The 16,671-nt window shown below is 47.3% G+C and overlaps 1 protein-coding gene across 1 annotated transcript in view; it reads left to right on the top strand.

The window, feature by feature from the left end:
- The window catches only part of PPIL2 (peptidylprolyl isomerase like 2), a 55,031-nt gene extending 41,116 nt beyond the window's left edge, over positions 1 to 13,915 (top strand). The window contains exons 16-20 of the mRNA XM_048963856.1: positions 1,678 to 1,734; positions 10,179 to 10,251; positions 10,403 to 10,465; positions 10,959 to 11,098; positions 12,649 to 13,915. Of these exons, the coding sequence (XP_048819813.1) occupies positions 1,678 to 1,734; positions 10,179 to 10,251; positions 10,403 to 10,465; positions 10,959 to 11,098; positions 12,649 to 12,742 (427 nt within the window). The 3' untranslated portion in view covers positions 12,743 to 13,915. The remainder of the gene's footprint in view (positions 1 to 1,677; positions 1,735 to 10,178; positions 10,252 to 10,402; positions 10,466 to 10,958; positions 11,099 to 12,648) is intronic.
- Positions 13,916 to 16,671: the final 2,756 nt, after the last annotated feature.

The following is a 16,671-nucleotide window of genomic DNA, read 5'->3' on the forward strand; positions in this document are numbered from 1 at the left end:
GCTGGGGCTGGGGGTGGTGGGGGGGAGCCTTGCTGTTGGTCTGCACGAGTATGGTCGGTACGCCATGCAGCAGCGTGGTTAAATTTAACTAAGCACAGGTGCTTGTCTCGAGGCCCTTAATAGGCTTTACTCACGTGCTGAAGCCTGAGCACGTGTGCAGGGTCCAGTTGCTGTGAAGCTTATTTTGGATTTGAATGTTGCTGCCAGCACTCAGGTGCTAAATTAGGGAAGAGCAGAGGCCTTAAAAGAATATTAACAAGGAGAGGCGGGGGATCAAGATACAAGAGAGACCACATGAATGAGGTGCCGGATTGAGTCTCATCATCCACAGCTGTAGAGGTGATTGTATGTTTCCATAAAATTTGCATATGAAATATGAAGTTCCCATAAAGTCCTTGCAAGACTCCAGCTGCCCATATTTTTAAAGCTTCCTAAGCAGTGTTTAGAGACTTCTGGCACCCGGTGTTAATTCCATTGTCCTTAATTTTATCTTAACTGCAGTGACATTCACAAAGCTTTCTCTGCATATTTACTGCTGCTCAGGTGTTTCTTTTATTACAATTCCTATTACTGTAGTGCATCTAACTGACCAACTGATGGTCTACATATTGAATATCTGAGAACAAAGTGAGACAAAGAACCTTTGCACAAAGCTAAGTTGTAACATACACCCCATGTGGGAGTTTGCATTTGTACAGCATCTCAAAGCTTTCCTCTGGGCAAGCTATGTTTTAATAGATTATCTAGCAGATTGCAGCCCCTCCTGCATGCAATCATATAACTTCCTGAGGCAGTCACTTATATGGAAAAGTACTTTTGGGATGTTTATGTATTTTTAGCTGTCTCTAATGTAGTGTAACAGATGGAGACAGAAAGGAGAGCCAGTGCTGCATGCCCGGCCAGCATGGGCTATTATGGTCTGCAGAGCATGAAGTGGAAACCTCTGTCTCATACTCCTGTAGTCTAAGTCTTCTAACAAAGCATCAAACTGTAGAGAAAGGCTTTTGTAGTATGAATTGTTTTGGATTTGGTATTTCAGTTACTGAGTTTATGTTCAAAAATGCCCTTTTGCCTGGTTAAAAAATCCAATAAATTAAAAACCCAAGTTTTACAGGTTTTCCTCACTTTTGACACTTTTAAGTGCCATGTTTGTACCTGAAGCACAAATCTGCTCCATCTAGAGGAGAAGTGGATCACAGACAGGGCAATGCAACGGAAAAGAAATTGCAAATATTAGGTGTTCAAAAAGGTAAAAGTTTACACTGGCAGAAGATTGCTGTGTTAAATGACTGAATTTGCTGGTACAAACTCCCAGTCATGTACAAGAAATATCCTCACTGAGCTGCAGCCATGTGTCACTGTCCTGCTGTGAACGTTCTGAAGCCTGCCTGGCCAGGGAGGCAGATGCTCACATTATTTTTGGACACTGTGCAAACCAGTGTGTTTTGAGTACTGTTTGGGAATGTTGGTGAGGTACCAAATTGAGAAATCCAAACTCACAAATCCAAGACAAAACCCACAGAACGGAGGAATTAAGGGGTGTTTACCCAGTGGGACTCCCAGCAAGCGAGATCCCTGTCTCTGTAGAGGACTGTTCCATACACCTTCTGTTTTTAAGCTGGCTATCGCTGAGTCTCAATGAGATAACATGCTAACCCCTGTTTTTATTCTTTCCAGCTTTATCACATTCCGCTCTTGTGCTTATTTGGACAAGAAGCATACAGTGTTTGGAAGGTAAGTGGAAGATACCATGAGAAGCAGTGTAACAGATGTATTTTCCAGTGTGTCCAAAATCTAGAGAGAGGAATCTGCTGACTCTTGCAATTGAACTGCAGCAAAATCCTTGCTCTCAATCCAGTTCCCTTGGTTGTGATTAGGTGGCCAGTATCAATTCAGTGCCAGCCATCAGACTCTGCTTTTTTTCCCTCCTTCCATCACTACATATTACCTTATTTCCTTTCTGTGGGTAGTTGTCTAGGGAGTCAAGAAAAAATAATCACCTTCATGTAACATTTTCACTCTTACTATGTTATGTTTGACAGTGATCATTGGTGTAACTTCTATGTGTGTGTGTGTATCTGTATACACAGACAAATGAGATACTAGCAATGCTAATATAGCGAGGGAGCTTCATTCTTGAAGAAGCCTTTTCCAAAAATCTTTTCCATTTGAGCCATCGCATGATAAAAGTGGGGGTATAGATGATAGGACATGTGGCATTTCACAAAGAGATGAGTGTGTTTGTTCGTTCCTTGCTTTCTCTGCTGCAGGTACATGCTATTTACGAAGTCGCCGCAGCTATTCTAACAAATGCCCTGCTACAAATGGCAGGAAGGGGAATTGTTCTGGTTTGCTTTGGTGGTAGTTCCCAAGGATTTTACAGTCTCTTTATAATCAAGAATTGTTGCATTCTTTTCCTGGTTTTATCTTTGTGAAAGGCAGCAACTGAAAGTCAGAGCATGTACAGTTTGCTTCGGTTGAATGTTACACAGTAGTGCTCTGTAGTAAAAGTTAAATCCATCTTCTCTGCCAGGAGTTCTTGAGCCAGAAGCTGGCTTCATTTTAAACAATTATGTTAGTGCCATTAGTTCTGATACTGATTCTGCAGAAATGGCACCCTTTGGAATATATTCTTTTTCCTTTCTCAAGTCTGTCCTAGACAAGCTTTCCTTTGGTGAAAGCTGATAAATAAAGCAAATTCTAATTCTGAAAGTGGATATATTGGTAGATTTGTGTTACCTATATCTTAAAATCGGTACACTAAAGCTACAGTATGAGTCCTCCTTGCAGAAATCCCCTTCAGTCTGATATAATAATGCTGTTAACCTGAGCTCACCACTTCCCCAGGTCTGTGTGGGTTAGTAGAGCTCTGCAGAAAACGTGGCTGTTGCTCGGTCTGGGATGCAGCATGGCTTCAGAGAGCATCCTGTGTGCCCTTCGTGTCTCAGGCAGTGTCTCCTCAGCATGCTCTGGTTTTACCAGAATTTCAGAGCGCTGCAGATATTCTCAGCTGAAATACAAATGAAACACCTTTGCACTGATGTTGATTTAGAATCATTTCTCTGCCCACTTAAGAAAAGAGTGGCACTTTCATCTGAACACAGGGTGGGTGAATTTTACTCTGGATTCTCTTTCATCTAAAAAATGATTAATTTGAAGAATGACAAAGGTAAGGATGCCAGGTTAGATGCATTCCACTCTCCCCTTATTTATCTACAGATTGAACACCTGAACAATTGAATTGGCATACAAATGTAATAAAAGAGCCTGATGTATGCAGCTTTTAAGGTCTGTATTCTGTCATCAAATTCCTTCAGCTGTTTTTACCTTCATTTGTTGTTTGAAAAACCATCAAAGCCAAAAGATCGAAGCGATTGTATCTCTAGTGGAAGTTGCTATTTTAGATCCTGGGTGTTTCCAGGATTTGGTGACTGTATCTGATCTTAGACTGTAGAGTACAATAATATCTGGAAAGCATATCTAGGAATGATATGTAAGGATAAGAATAGAAAGAACCCATGAAATCAGAAGTCTTTGTTTCCATAATGCTACGTTGGACTGTCTCAACTGGTTGTTTACTGGCCTGTTGTGACTTTCACATAGACTTGAGGATTACTTATTTCAGTTAATGTAAAACCTAAATACCCAGAACTCAGCTGTCACCTCAACCATTTCTGTACATCTTTGGTTCGTGTTAATAAGTATCACATACAAATCTCTGAGAGCAGAATTTGACCTGTTTGTAATTTGTGTAGAACTTTCCAGCAGGAATTTCATACTTACCCTTTTTTTTTTCTTTTATGTGGGATGGAGCATTGACGTTCTTTCTCTTGAGAGCTGCCTGTTGTTCATGCCCCCACTGGTTTGAAGCACAGTGTTTGCACAGCAGCAGCTGTTAGGAGTTGGATGTTTGGCTGTCAACGTGTTTCTCAAACATGCCAGCTGCAGCAGCGAGGTTCTGTAGGTAGTGCTGTAGTTCTGTAGGCACGGCCTGGCCCCACGCACAGGGGTTGTTCAGTTCTGGGGCTGGAGGACTGGGGAGCATCTTGTCACACGAGTGCTGCCCGCCGTGGCAGTAATGAGGGCAGTTGTTACTGAAACTGAAGGAGATCATTTGGCATAGATGAGGAGTAAAACCAAATGCTGAGTAAGAGAAGGAAGCCTTCCCTAGGAGGTGCACTACAGGCTGCGTGGACTTCCTGCTCCAGCAGAGCTGCCTCAATTAACTTAGTAATTACCACTTCTAGTAATTACCATTTCTCCCAATTTAGAGAGTGCTGTAATTAACTTGAAATCTAACTGGTGGCTTTTGTTGGTTTCTAGCTGGCTAGTAAGAGGTTTAGGAACTCAGATAATGTAGAGCAGCTGTCTTGAGCTTGCTCTTGTGTATCATCCAGAGAAAGGACAGTAAGTATTTCCAGGTGATTGCTGCAAAGGGAAGGTCCTCCTTGCTGCACTTCTGTGCTGCTGTGTGAGGGAGCTCCCCAGCCCGTGCTGCGGTCAGTTCAACCTGCGTGAGCTGCATGCGCTACTGCTGGAACACCGGCGTAGACTTGCATTCCTTACAATGTGTCTGACGTGCCTTATAAAATCTCAATGTGAGCGCATCATATCTGCGTTATTTTTATTTTCTGTTACTCCAGTGGCTCGTAATTCCCGTGGATCAGACACCAAGTTCATCTGACCTTTGTAAGTAGAAATAGAAACATGATCTGTGCCAGACAGCTGGCTGCATGAGAGATAACGGAGTGCACGCAGGTGCAGGGTGTTACTGCACCAAGCCCTTTCAGCTTACCTTTCACCAACAGTTTGCACTTTCTTTTGAACCAAGGAAGAAGAATGCCCTGAATAAAATGAAATGCCTCCTGGTATCCTGGGGAGCCCATTCCAAAACCAAAGGGAAAGTCCATGTTTGGAATGATAGTGAAAAGTGATTGAACTGTTGTGATCAGCAGGAGGGGAGAAATGTTTGCTGTCCAAACTGGGTGAAACAAAGGACAAGGGGGGCAGTGAGCGCAGGCTGCAGGTATGCAGCAAGATTAAAGGAAGGCCAAAAGAGGGAGCAAAGGAAGAAGTGTCACCTGTCAGTAGCTGACATGCTCAGCTCAGCCTTCTCTTCCTTTCCTGCTTCCCTTGTCAGATGCTTTTGTGGCAGAAAGTTTACTCCCCTTGGATAAGCATCACTGCATTTAATATCCCCTAACCTGCTTAGTGCTCTTGTCCTCTAAAGCGATAACCATGTAAAGCTGCTACAGTGCACTGAGGTACCCAGGAATGGTTTGGTGGTGCAGTGTTTGTTTCTGTGTGCTATGGATCAGTGCACCCCACAGCTGCTGAGCTGGGAAGCGCCAGGTTCATCTGCTGAGTTTGGTTTCCAAATGCTCTTCTCCAGGTTGCTTTACTGTTTCGTTGCTTTCCATTATTGTGTCCCATTTCCCATCCTAATCCCTTAGGAGAGATGGAGGTATTTTGATTACATCCTTGTGGCTGGTTGGAATTGCTCACTCCGTTTTGGGTTGGGTGTATACATAGAAAACATTTTGTCCTGAGAGTGTGTGTGTTTGTGACTGTATATATTGTTCTCTGTCTATATAAATGCATGTACTCTTTTGTTTTAATATAAAAATAAGCTTGAGTACAGAATGTATTTACAAAACAGAGTTTCTTTGTGGCTTCTGTTCCTGGTTTAAAGCTTTGGTGTTTCATTTTTTTGAGAAAGCCCAGACATTGTTCCTGTTTCGTCCTCTGGTCAGGAAACCCCATCGTCCTGGAGGACTGCCACCCCAGCACTGCATAAGGCACAGGAACTGTACCTTAAAGAGTTTGAGAACAAGCAAGTCCGTGTGTGAATGGCTGTGGGGCTGCTTGGGAGCTGCAGTGCTCTGTAGGAACAATGCTGGTGTAGCTGTGAGAGTTCCTTGGCATATTGCAAATGAATGGAGCTTTCTCCACGTGTTTCTCTTGCACTTCATGCAGAGGTTTTGGCAGTGACTGCCAGACAAAGTTACTGGTTTGCATAATAAAACAGCCATAACATGAAGTGGGATTTTAAATAGCATCTCTAAATTTGAGATGCAAAGATTTCCAGTGCTAGCTTAGCTCAGTAGTCAGTAAAACAGTGTCGCGTAGATAAGACCGTGTTTTTCATTACTTTTTTAACAGAAAAAATGTAAATGTACCTACCTTATCCCCCACGTGTGAATGCAATGCAACATTTGTCAAGCTCCTCCAAAAGCACAGCTAGCTGTCACGGGGACACTGAGCTAAATATACTGCTGAGATCATCATTCCTCTGTTCAGCATCTGCTGGAGACAGACAGCGAACCCTCAGTCTCGCTGCTTGTTCTCATGTGGATGGTGTCTTGAAGGTGTCACCTTTTCCATTGTGGGCTGTCATCTGAACTGCTGTTTAAACCTCACAGAAACTTGCACGGTCTGTTTAGGACAAAGCATGCGTGGCCTTGTCTGAGGAACGGAGCCGCACGGTGCAGCAGGGCAAACTGAGCCACAAACGGTGCAGCAGGGAAAGTCGGTTCTGCCCTTCTGCCTCCCCTGTCTGCTGACCCGCCGGCTGGCAGCGGTGCTCAGTGCTCCATGACTGCTGCACGTACAGCTGAGCCCACGGCCTTTACCTTCTGTCTTAATGAAAACTGTCTGCAGGGCTCTTCATGCTGAGACTCACAGTTATTCATGCTGCAGGTTTTATCTCTTCAAAGTTAGTGGGTTATTTGAGTAATGCTAAGTAGTTGCTCTCATTTTAGAAGGTTTTTTAGTGCTTTAATGTACTGATCTGATGGTCTTTCCTACATGTAACTTACGTAGGCTTTTTTTTTTGGCCACGTCCCAGGGCATGTGTTGTGGGGCTGGAGAGAATCCCCAGAAGTGCCTCGGTGTGCTGGTTTGGTTGTTGGCTGTGGGGTAATTGCTGCAGCGATGGCGGTGTGCTCCCTGAGACACACTGCATTCTGCCGCTCTGCTTTCAGCACTGCAGAGTAACGTCATGAGGTTTGACAGTAACGACTTGTCGTATTTTGAGAGCCAACGTGTGTGCCAGCATTCCATTTGATAAATCAAAGAAAGTTCTGCAGAACTGTTTGCAGCTAGCCACAAGTTTCCTGACGGATGCGTAGCCCAGTTCTCAGTGGCTGTGCGGTGTGGTCAGATCTCGTCCTTTCTGGAAGCACCTCAGCAGGGCCCGATCCTTGGCGTGGGTTCCTGACCAAAACTCACCCTGGGAATTATTTCCAGTTCTTCTGGTCAGGGCTGTCTCATCTCAGCTCCTGGCTTGTATTCAAATTAATTTCTATGAGCAGTTTTATCACAGTATGGAAAGACACAAAGCAACATTGAGAGCTCACCGTGCTGACGCTGCAACGTGCATGGATGTACTTTCTGTGGAAAGCGTTAGAGGTAGGAGTGTGAAAGAACACAGTTCTGTCACAGTTTGGGGAAAAGAAGCTGAAGGAGGAAAGTGAATGACCTGCTGTGCAGGCCCACAGCTGCAGCAAGGTGAGAACAACGTTGTGCCAGCGCTTGTGAATGAGGAGCACCCTTGCTAGAAGTGGAACATGAAATGAAGGGAAGCTGCTGTCTGGAACCAGGACTGACTTTTGTTTGCATCGGTTGGCATAAAAGGACCAGCCTGTCACTGGGGGTGCCAACACCAAAGCACCAAATGCCGGCATGTTTAGCTGGCTGCTGGTGCTGCAGATGAAGGGAAGTGCTGGCAGCTGCCTCCCTGCAGGACACATCCACAGTTGTGAGTGCAGTTGATTTGGGGTCTGAACTTTGCAGTGTCATACAGATTCTTTTATTTCAATGCAGTCTTTACTGCTAACTGGAAAAGTGACAGGAGGCAGTAAAACAACAAAGGTCCTATGAGAAGTGCTGACTAGCAATTTCTGGTGGATTATTGTTGACATCTGAACAGTGGATCTAAAAGCCACCAAGCCATCCCGAGGATGATATCCTTGTCTTCTAACACTTTCTAATCATGTCAAGCAGGTGGTATCTCGTTCTTTCACTGCTGACCTGTGAGTGCCACATCTACCACTGATGTAAAATGTACAAGTGACAAAGAATTCCCAGTAATGTTTAATTAGCACGGCGAGTGGAGATTCATGAGCATTGCCAAAATGCATTAGGGGTAATACTGTGGGAAGTCTAGCTACAGGCTAAGGGATTACTCGATTAAATTGCTTGTGCACAGCTGATCTGACTATTTTAAATTATCAGAACCTAATTAAATGGAAACACACAGGCAGATAATGAATGGAGCTGTTGGCTAGAAAATCCTCCAATATTAAATCAGAAGTTTCCTTTAGGGGCAATTAAAATACAGTGAATGTATCTTAGGCTGTGTGTTAATCACTGGTATTAAAAGTGGATCTGATATTGGCCCGAGGAGAGTTTTGAAATTGAGTTTTCATTACAAAGTTGCTGGAGCCGATGCAGGGCTGTCAGACCCCCTCTGCTCTCAAAGCTCCCCCATGCGATATCTCCAGCTGCAAACGAATGCATCTGTTCTAGCCTGCATACGTGTTTTTTTAGAAGTTACGGCCTGATTACAGAATATTGACACACCCTTGGGTAACAGGGAGAAGTTTGGAATGCTCAAACAACAACAAAGTGTTTGCAGGAACCGCGTCTGTTCAGGCAGGTGCTTAGCAGCAGCCTCTGGAACTCAGCAGGGCTTTCTGCAGCTGGATCTTTCTGTTGGACATCTTTAGTGCCCGTTAGCCAGGCGGTGCAGTGAGGAGCAGCCCTGGGCTCCCTGGGCAGCAGGCCCTGCCCTCTCACTGTGCAGCTCCTGAGCTCCTCTGGCTCCGGGAGCAGCGCTGTTTAGGATTAGGGCTGCTCCTCATTGTCCCACAGACGTTCGTATGGGCTGTGGCTTTGGTTCCTGGCTGTGTTAACGCAGATGTTGTCCACCTACAGCCTGCATTTGTAAAGGCTCTGGATCCCCCGGCATCAGCGGGCTTTATTTACTGCTGTTCTAAATATAGCCATTTTCACATTTAACTGGGGACAGGGATATGGATTAAGCCAGTAAATATCTTGGGACTGAGAGGTGATCCCTGCAGGACCCCTTGGAAAAACACTGACCCAGTGGTTCCTATTTGAAGGTAGATTTTCACACCTGCCAGCGGGTTTTTGATTTAACGCATGCCGTGTTCGCATCCTTCTGGTTTCTCCATCAAAATGTCAGCACCCTCCAGAAGTCCGTTCCGCTGACGCTGTTATCCCTATTAACCACATCTGGTGGCTGAGAGATAGAAGGCTGTCTGGCAGACTGTTTTCCACAAAACCTTGTTGATTGCCGTTACTTATTTCCTTTCTTTCTCAATCATGTCCTGTCTCCACTATTCCATTATTTTGCTGGGATAGATGCCAGGAAGACAGGCTTATAATTACCTGGATCACCCCATTTATCCTTTCTAAATATCCTTTTCTGGAATTTTCCCATTGTTCCATGCTTCTTTTTTGGGTGAGGAAGGGTAGGAAAAAAGCACCAACAACCGTCCAGAAGTCTTCAGCCTTTTTTTAATGTTTCAAAGCAAATGTTTGGATACGTTGTCTTGAAAAACAAGCATCCAAGGATCCTCTTAAGGACAACCTACGATGAGGGGTGTCCACAATGTGATGCTCTGCTGTTTTCCCAAAGCCTCCCCCAGGTTCATTGCTGCAAGCAAAAAATGGGAAGTTAATGAAAACATCTGCTTTCTTGACCCAGTCTGGTTTAGTTTTCAAAGCTCATAGTAGTAACAAATGAGATACAAATTTATGGATGTAAAGCTAGCAAATGAACCCGTTTTGCATTGGATTTGTTTTTTCTTGCACAGGCAGCTGCCCACAGTTGCTCCTTCTCCATCTGGCTGGTTTATGTGCACCAAAAGGCTGCCGCACTGGGGGGAGATGTCTTTGCATTCTCTCTGAATATTTGACTTCTCCTTATTGTGTTTAAACTTAAATCCCAGATTTGAGGAAAAAAAATTCTTACCTTCCACCCTGAATGACGTTATCTTAAGTCTTCCAAATACAGTTGCTGATTGCCCTTCCACTAAACACAGTTGGTATAAAAATCTGGTAGAGTGGGTGGGCAGTGATGATATTGGATGTGAGAGTGTGGGAATATTCCAGTGATGCTGTGACAGCTGGAAGTTGTCTTTCTCTCTTAGAGTGGTTGGTGGCTTTGAGACTCTGACTGCTATGGAGAACGTGGAAAGTGACCCGAAGACAGACCGTCCCAAGGTAGGTGGGAAGTGACGGGAGCTGTGTGGGGATAGCGAGCATCTCTGGCCCTGCACAGCATGATCACCCTGCTGCTGCTTCCCCGAAGCAGAACCTGGGGCAGACATTGCAATTCAACCAGAGAGTCAACGTTCTCCTCTTCTGCTCACAGGAAGAAATACGAATCCAGGCAACAACCGTTTTTGTAGACCCGTATGAGGAGGCAGATGCACAGGTGAGTATGGCTTTCTCTCATCTGATAGGCTGGAGAACTTTGAAGCTCAGTGACTTCAGTTTTTGCCCCAGTTGATCCCTTGTGGAGACCATATACTTCTCCCGTGCCTCTTTTCACCTCCCCCTGCATGTGGAAGTCCCTGGCCCACACAAGCACAAGGTGAGGTAGCACAGCTGCTCCTTAGGTTGCATTGTGCACAGGGAGCACAGCTGCTGTTTCAGCTGAGAGGTCTTTGGAGCTCAGTCTGGCATGGCTCCCCTCCTCACCCTTAGCAATAGCTTCCTTTCCAAATGCCCACTATGGGTGGAGGTGACAAAGAGAAGTTTTATTGTACTGGCTGCAGACAGCAGGTTGAGGTCCTTTTCCTAAAGCCAACCCTGTTGTTGCAGTGCAGATTGCTGTCTTAGAGTGCTGTAGAGTTTCAAAGAACTATAGTCATGGTCTCCTTTCTCTGGATGAGCTGTTGTAACAGATTGCACTCTGCTTCCCATAGGTTGCTGCAGAAAGAGAGAAGGTTCAGCTGGAAGAAGAAGCAGCCAAAACAAAAGCTGAGGTGGTCCCACTGAAGAAAGATGTTCAGACTCCTAAAACTTACCGTCAGGGGATTGGAAAATACATTAACATGGCTGCAGCGTAAGTTCCCTGCCCAGCTGATCTTTGTTCAGTTTTAGTTGCCTTTCCGGCTGGATGCTGACCCTGTCCATTGCTGTTTCTCAGTGCTACCTGCTAGAGCTCTGGAACAGGCCAGATGTTTGCTTAGTGCCAGCAAGCTTTGCAAAGACTCTGTTATGCAGGAGTTGGAGATCCCTCTAGTTGTTATTTTTCAAAGTCGAAAGTTGTGAGCTTTTTTTTTTCCAGCACTTGAACGTGGCTGAGTTGGTCCTCAGCAGTGTTTGCAGACTTCACAATTGTAGATATGTGTCTACAATGCAGAAGTTCTTAAGCAGGAACTGTAAAAGTCACTTCCTCCTCCACCTTTTGTTCTGGTCTCTTCCCCTTCTCCAGCTATTTCTTAAGGCCACTGTCCCATGGATATCTTTTCCTTTAGCAGCTTTTCTTGAGCACAAAGAAGCTGCCTTAAGCCTGCATCAGTCTTCTGATCTGATTCCTGTGCAGCCAGCAGGTTCCCAGGCTCGCTGTGGGAGCTTCAGGGTACCTGGCAGGTTGCACAGGCTTGTCCCAAAGCACCCGCTCCCAGATACCCTTTGTGCATCCACCGGAGTTGACAGCATCTCTTGCTTACCTAAAGACAGCACAGAATGCTGCCTCAGCTGCAGCCTAGCATCAGCTTTGGATAAATTACAATGAATGCCTTCCGCTTGATTTTTAGCAGACTTCTGTAACAGCATTTGCAAAAATACTGCTGTCTGCCTACTGCATAAAGGCAGACATGTATTTGTGTGTACACAGATTTGGACAGCAATTGAGTCAGCTTCTTTGTGCCTGTGTGACTTACAGGCATTTGCGTAACTGTGAGAACAAAAATATGGCAGTCCATGTAGGTCAGCTCCATGTGCATCTCAGTAAAACGTTTTGGTTACAGAATATTGCTTGGACCTTAAAATATTACGTTCAGCATAAAACTGTCATTCACTGTTACCAGCTGTACAGAAGGGACATCTCTTTCCTGGTCCTTCACTCACTGCAGCCTGCCTTCAGGAGGGCACAGCAGCCCTTTGGCTCAGGCTTCTCCCTGCTGCTATCTGACAATGAAACCACAGAACCTGGCCGTGTAAAATTTCCATGGGGCTGTAAGCTCTGCTGAAGGTGAGCTGCGAATAGCAGTGGTGAGTGCAGCATGCCACGCACAAGGAGCAGACTCAGCTGCTTTACACCCAGTTCCCCATAAATCCTTCTGCTACCACAAGCATGGGTAAGAAGTGTGGGGAGCACTTATGGCTCAAACTTTCAGTGCTAAAGAAGTGCTGCTGTTGAATAGTCTGCTCTGACCTGGAGAACTTGCTAGGCTTTGAACACATTTTTGGAAGCGTTCCAAGCCTGACACAAGCCATCCCTGCAGACAGCCAGAAGCCCCAGCCCTGCTGTGCCAGCCCAGGGCGCACGCTCCTCTCTGATTCATAGCTGGCTCCGGTGTAGCTGTTAAGGGAGGGCAAGGCAGCCAGCTGCCCCGCTCCCACCGCGCAGCAAACAGTCCCTAAGGGGTGTTTTCATTTTGGCTCCAGGAAGCGCAGCATGGAAGATGACGGGCCCTCGACAAGCACAGCTGCGAAGAAAGAGAAAAAGAGTGCAGGCTTTGGGGACTTCAGCTCCTGGTAGCAGCGCGGAGAGCCCAGCACTGGAGCAGCACGGCAAAAAGGAGGCCTCCCACGTGTCCCTGAAGAGCCCGAAAGACAATCTGTCCTGGGGAGAGGGAAGGCACCAGCATTCACTGCGAAGAAAACTGTTGCTTTGTTAAGGCTGGTTAATAGGCTTTGTTTTCTGGAGATCTGCGTTCCCACAACTGCATCTTTCTCGAAGGCCTTTTTGTTGTTGTTCAGCTGAGCAGGGAGCAGACACCACAGCTCTGCTGGGGATTAGCTGGAGCCTTTCTCTGGGCAGCCAGCAGCAGCTCAGGCAGAACCCAGCCTTGCAACAGCTACATTGTGAAAGAGCTTCATTTGCAGGTAACCGTTTCCAGGCAAGCCGGGTCTGCCAGATGGATTGGTGTGCTGGGGAAGTGCCCGAGCTGCTGGAAGGCTCTGCAGAGGGAAGAGGGCTGCAGCCTCCTGCCTCTCCTTTCCAGCTGCCTTGTGCTTGTTCTCAGCAAGGACTAATTCCATCTTTTCCTCTTGCCTCCTGGCTGGACTGACTGCTGTCCGTCTCCACAGGGCCTCGCTCACTCTGAAATGAGCTGTGTCTGCACCCATGTGATCTCCAGCAGCCTGCAAAGCAGTGAGGCTGAGCAGCGAGCAGTGTGCCTGCTGCAGCTGCACCGTGTGTTCCTCTGGCAGCTGGCCTCGTTGGAGCCCCTGGGCAGCTGGGGGGCCGGGCTGCCCTGCCTCAGAGCTGCCCTCTGGGTCCAGAACTGACAGCCTGGAGCAGTTGAGTGGGAACAGAAACAGCATCACAGCATTTTTTTAGCCATCCCCTAGGGCTGCTCCCTGCATAGGCATCTCAAATATTTCCTTACATAGCCACACTGTTAGGATGCTTACAAAAGGCCTTACTGAGTGCAGAAATGCCAGCCTGGGAAATGTAACCTGTGTTACTGTCACTTACAGGTGGCGCAGTAGATCCTGAACGTGACTTCTCAGTTCACCTCGGGTGTTTTCAGAGCAGTACCCTCCCCTTCCTGGCAGAGGAGGTGGTTTTGTAGTCATCTTTGTAACCAATACATTGATATCAGTGGTTTAAGAGATTAAAGTCTCCCCTTATATGAAATAGCTGTACAAAAGTTTTGGTAACAAGTTTTGCAATTAAATGCTTTTATTTTCTTTTGAATGCTTGTGTTTTACCCTCAGCTGTGATTTCCAGGATCACAGCATTACAGCATCAATTGTTGTGCAAGGAAATGATTCATTCCTATGTTTTAAGATGCTTGTGAGGAACTCAGGGATCTTTGCGGATATGATTCCATCCTTGTTAAACTATAGGAAGTTGAAATTCATTTAAAGAATAGCAGGGGTTTTCTGCAGCGTTTGCAGGGTACAAAGCCAGACACAATTCCAGGAGCTGTGTGGTGCTTTCCTGCAGCTGAGCTGCAGCTTGCTGCTTCTCCTGGGCTGGCCTCTGCCTCACAAAGGGGTATCGATCCCTTTTATGCACCATCTGCTTCAGTGCATTCTAAAGTTGCAAAATTTACAGTGTTGCTGGAGCTGTTGCAGTTTAATGAACTCCGTAAGAGTGAAATGGTTTTCCATAATAGATTAGAATGGAGATTATTATGAAAGCAAGGAGCTTTTGATTACAAGGAAGTGGTGTGGTGAGGACTGCTGCCCTGCTGGGGCTGTGCTGCAGGTGCTACAAAGACGGGCTCCTTTTGCAGCAGCAGGCTGCAAAGAGAAGTGCTCGCTTTCCCGTTCTGCTGGAGGTTTCTGGCAGAAGTCTCTGATCGCTGTGGGGCTGCCGGCCTTGCACTGCCCATTTCATTACAGTTTCCCACCGTTGCCAACAGGCAGGAGCAGCCACCACTTCCTGCATTCCGGGAAGGCAGAGTAACCTTGGAGCTTTGCTCTAAGCAGTGGAAGCTCCATGGCTCAGGGCTCTGCTTTCCCAGCTGTTCCTGCCCAAACTCCTGCCCTCGGTGGCTGTTGGCTCTACCCGCCCGTGGGGCTGCAGTGTGGGCCAGTGTGGGGCACTGCAGCCCTGGGCCTCTGTCCTGACCCCCACCTGCCTGCTCCCTCCATCACCTGGATGTATGCGTAGCTGGTCGGTTTGTTGAGTTTTGTTTTTTACTTCAGCTTTTCTACTGATAAGCAAAATTGCAGGGTCAAAGAGACAAAGCTCTCCTTAAAAGTACAAGTCAGAATGTTTGGCCGGACAGGCAGGACACGAGGTGGTGTGCAGGGCAGGGCAGTGCAGCCTTCGTGCTCACGGCTCACTGCAGGGCCATTTGCAGAGTTTCCACTACCTGAGTTGAGAGAAAGCAGAGAAGAGGTTTCTCTGAGCCTTTTCTGCCCTGCAGCTCCCAGGGTTCTGCAGCCAGGACCGTGCTGCAGGGGGCACCTGCGCCGGTCCTTGCTGTGCCCCAAAAGACTGGCAGGAATTGGGCAGCCTTAGTGCAGAACTCCAGTGCTGGGTGCTGTTTGCAAGCAGATTTTTGCTCTCTTTGCTTTTGATGCTTGTTAGAGGAGAGATTTTAGCATGGCTTTTGTCAACACCCCCCACCTTCTTAGCACTGTTTGCTTTGGATAACATGGGCCATGGGCTGTGCAGGAAGGAGACTGGCAGCTGCCGGCCCCTTGGCTTTGTGCAATAGCTGGGATCTTTTGTTTCCACTTTCTTTGTAAATCAGATTTATTGCAGTGGGGAATTGATCGGGCTGTGGGGCAGGGACCAGAGGTGGGGATGCACCCGCAGGGATTCTGCTGCTGCTGCTGCAAGGCTCAGTGCTGCGAGGCCAGCACTGGATACCCTGAGATGGGCACGTGCAGTTCTCTGACCTCAACCTCTGGCAAAGCAGAGGGGAGTGAAGTGTTTCCCACTGTTGCTGTGCCCCTGCAAACCCCAGCAGTGGCAGCAGCACTCGTGTGTGTACCACAACCCCTCTTCAGAACAGCCAAGCAGATAACAGCTGCAGGTCATGTCTGGGGCTGAGGAGCCCAGGCTGGGCTGCAGGCTGAGGCCCTGGGGTCTGCGTTGTGCCCCACTGTGCCAGGGCAGCTTCCCAATCCCACGTGAGCTTTCAGTGTTCCTGACGTCACGGAGCAGCTGAATTTTCCCTTTCACACAGAAAAGGGCTCATGAGCACTCACAGCAGCTGGAGCTGGCAGCGTGCAGCTTCATAGCTCCTGAAAAGCAGCCACAGTCCACATGGAACATAGAGCCAGCTGTCGTCAGCCCTTGCCCTGGAAAGCCTCCCAAGGTCTCCCTTTTCTGATAGTAGATATGTTCTCTAATCTTCGGCCTCCATTTATTAATGGTTAATTATATCTATTTGCTTTTCTGCCAGCATTGTCCCATAGCTCGCATGGCCACCCTCCCTCCTGATGCTTGCTTCCCTGCACTGTTCATAGGTGGGATTGGTCCCCTCTCTGCTGCCGTGTTTGGCTGCCCATGCTGCGTGCCTCCCGCCCTGCCTGTGCTCCAAGAGCTCTGTGCTGGATTTGGAGACAGTGAGGTGGCTCCATCCTGTACTGTGGAACCCTTGGGATGAAGGTTTCTGCGTGCAGTATCCCCATGTGTGAGAGCCCCCATCCACACTCAGCAGGGTTGGGGTTGCTGCTGGCCTCCAGGAAGCACAGCCCTCTGCTAATGGTGCTGTTGCTTCATTTTGCCAATCTCCACATCCCCAGGTGGAGGCATTCTGGGGCAGTGAGAGTGGCTTCCCAGCAGCCCACCAAGGGAGCAGCTGTGTGATTTCTGTCTGTGCTTTCATCCCGTGATGAAAGGGATGATAGAAAACATTTGTTTTGACCACAAGTGCAACGGACCCCTGAGGAGGTTGCCTCCCCAGCGCTGCTGGCAGCAAATCTCCAAGATAGGTAAGGTGCCAGCAGACAGAAAATGCCAAATGCACACAGACCTCCAAGCAGCTGCAGAGCAAA

Source organism: Lagopus muta, chromosome 17 (genome assembly GCF_023343835.1).
Source record: "Lagopus muta isolate bLagMut1 chromosome 17, bLagMut1 primary, whole genome shotgun sequence".
Classification (NCBI taxonomy): Eukaryota; Metazoa; Chordata; class Aves; order Galliformes; family Phasianidae; genus Lagopus; species Lagopus muta.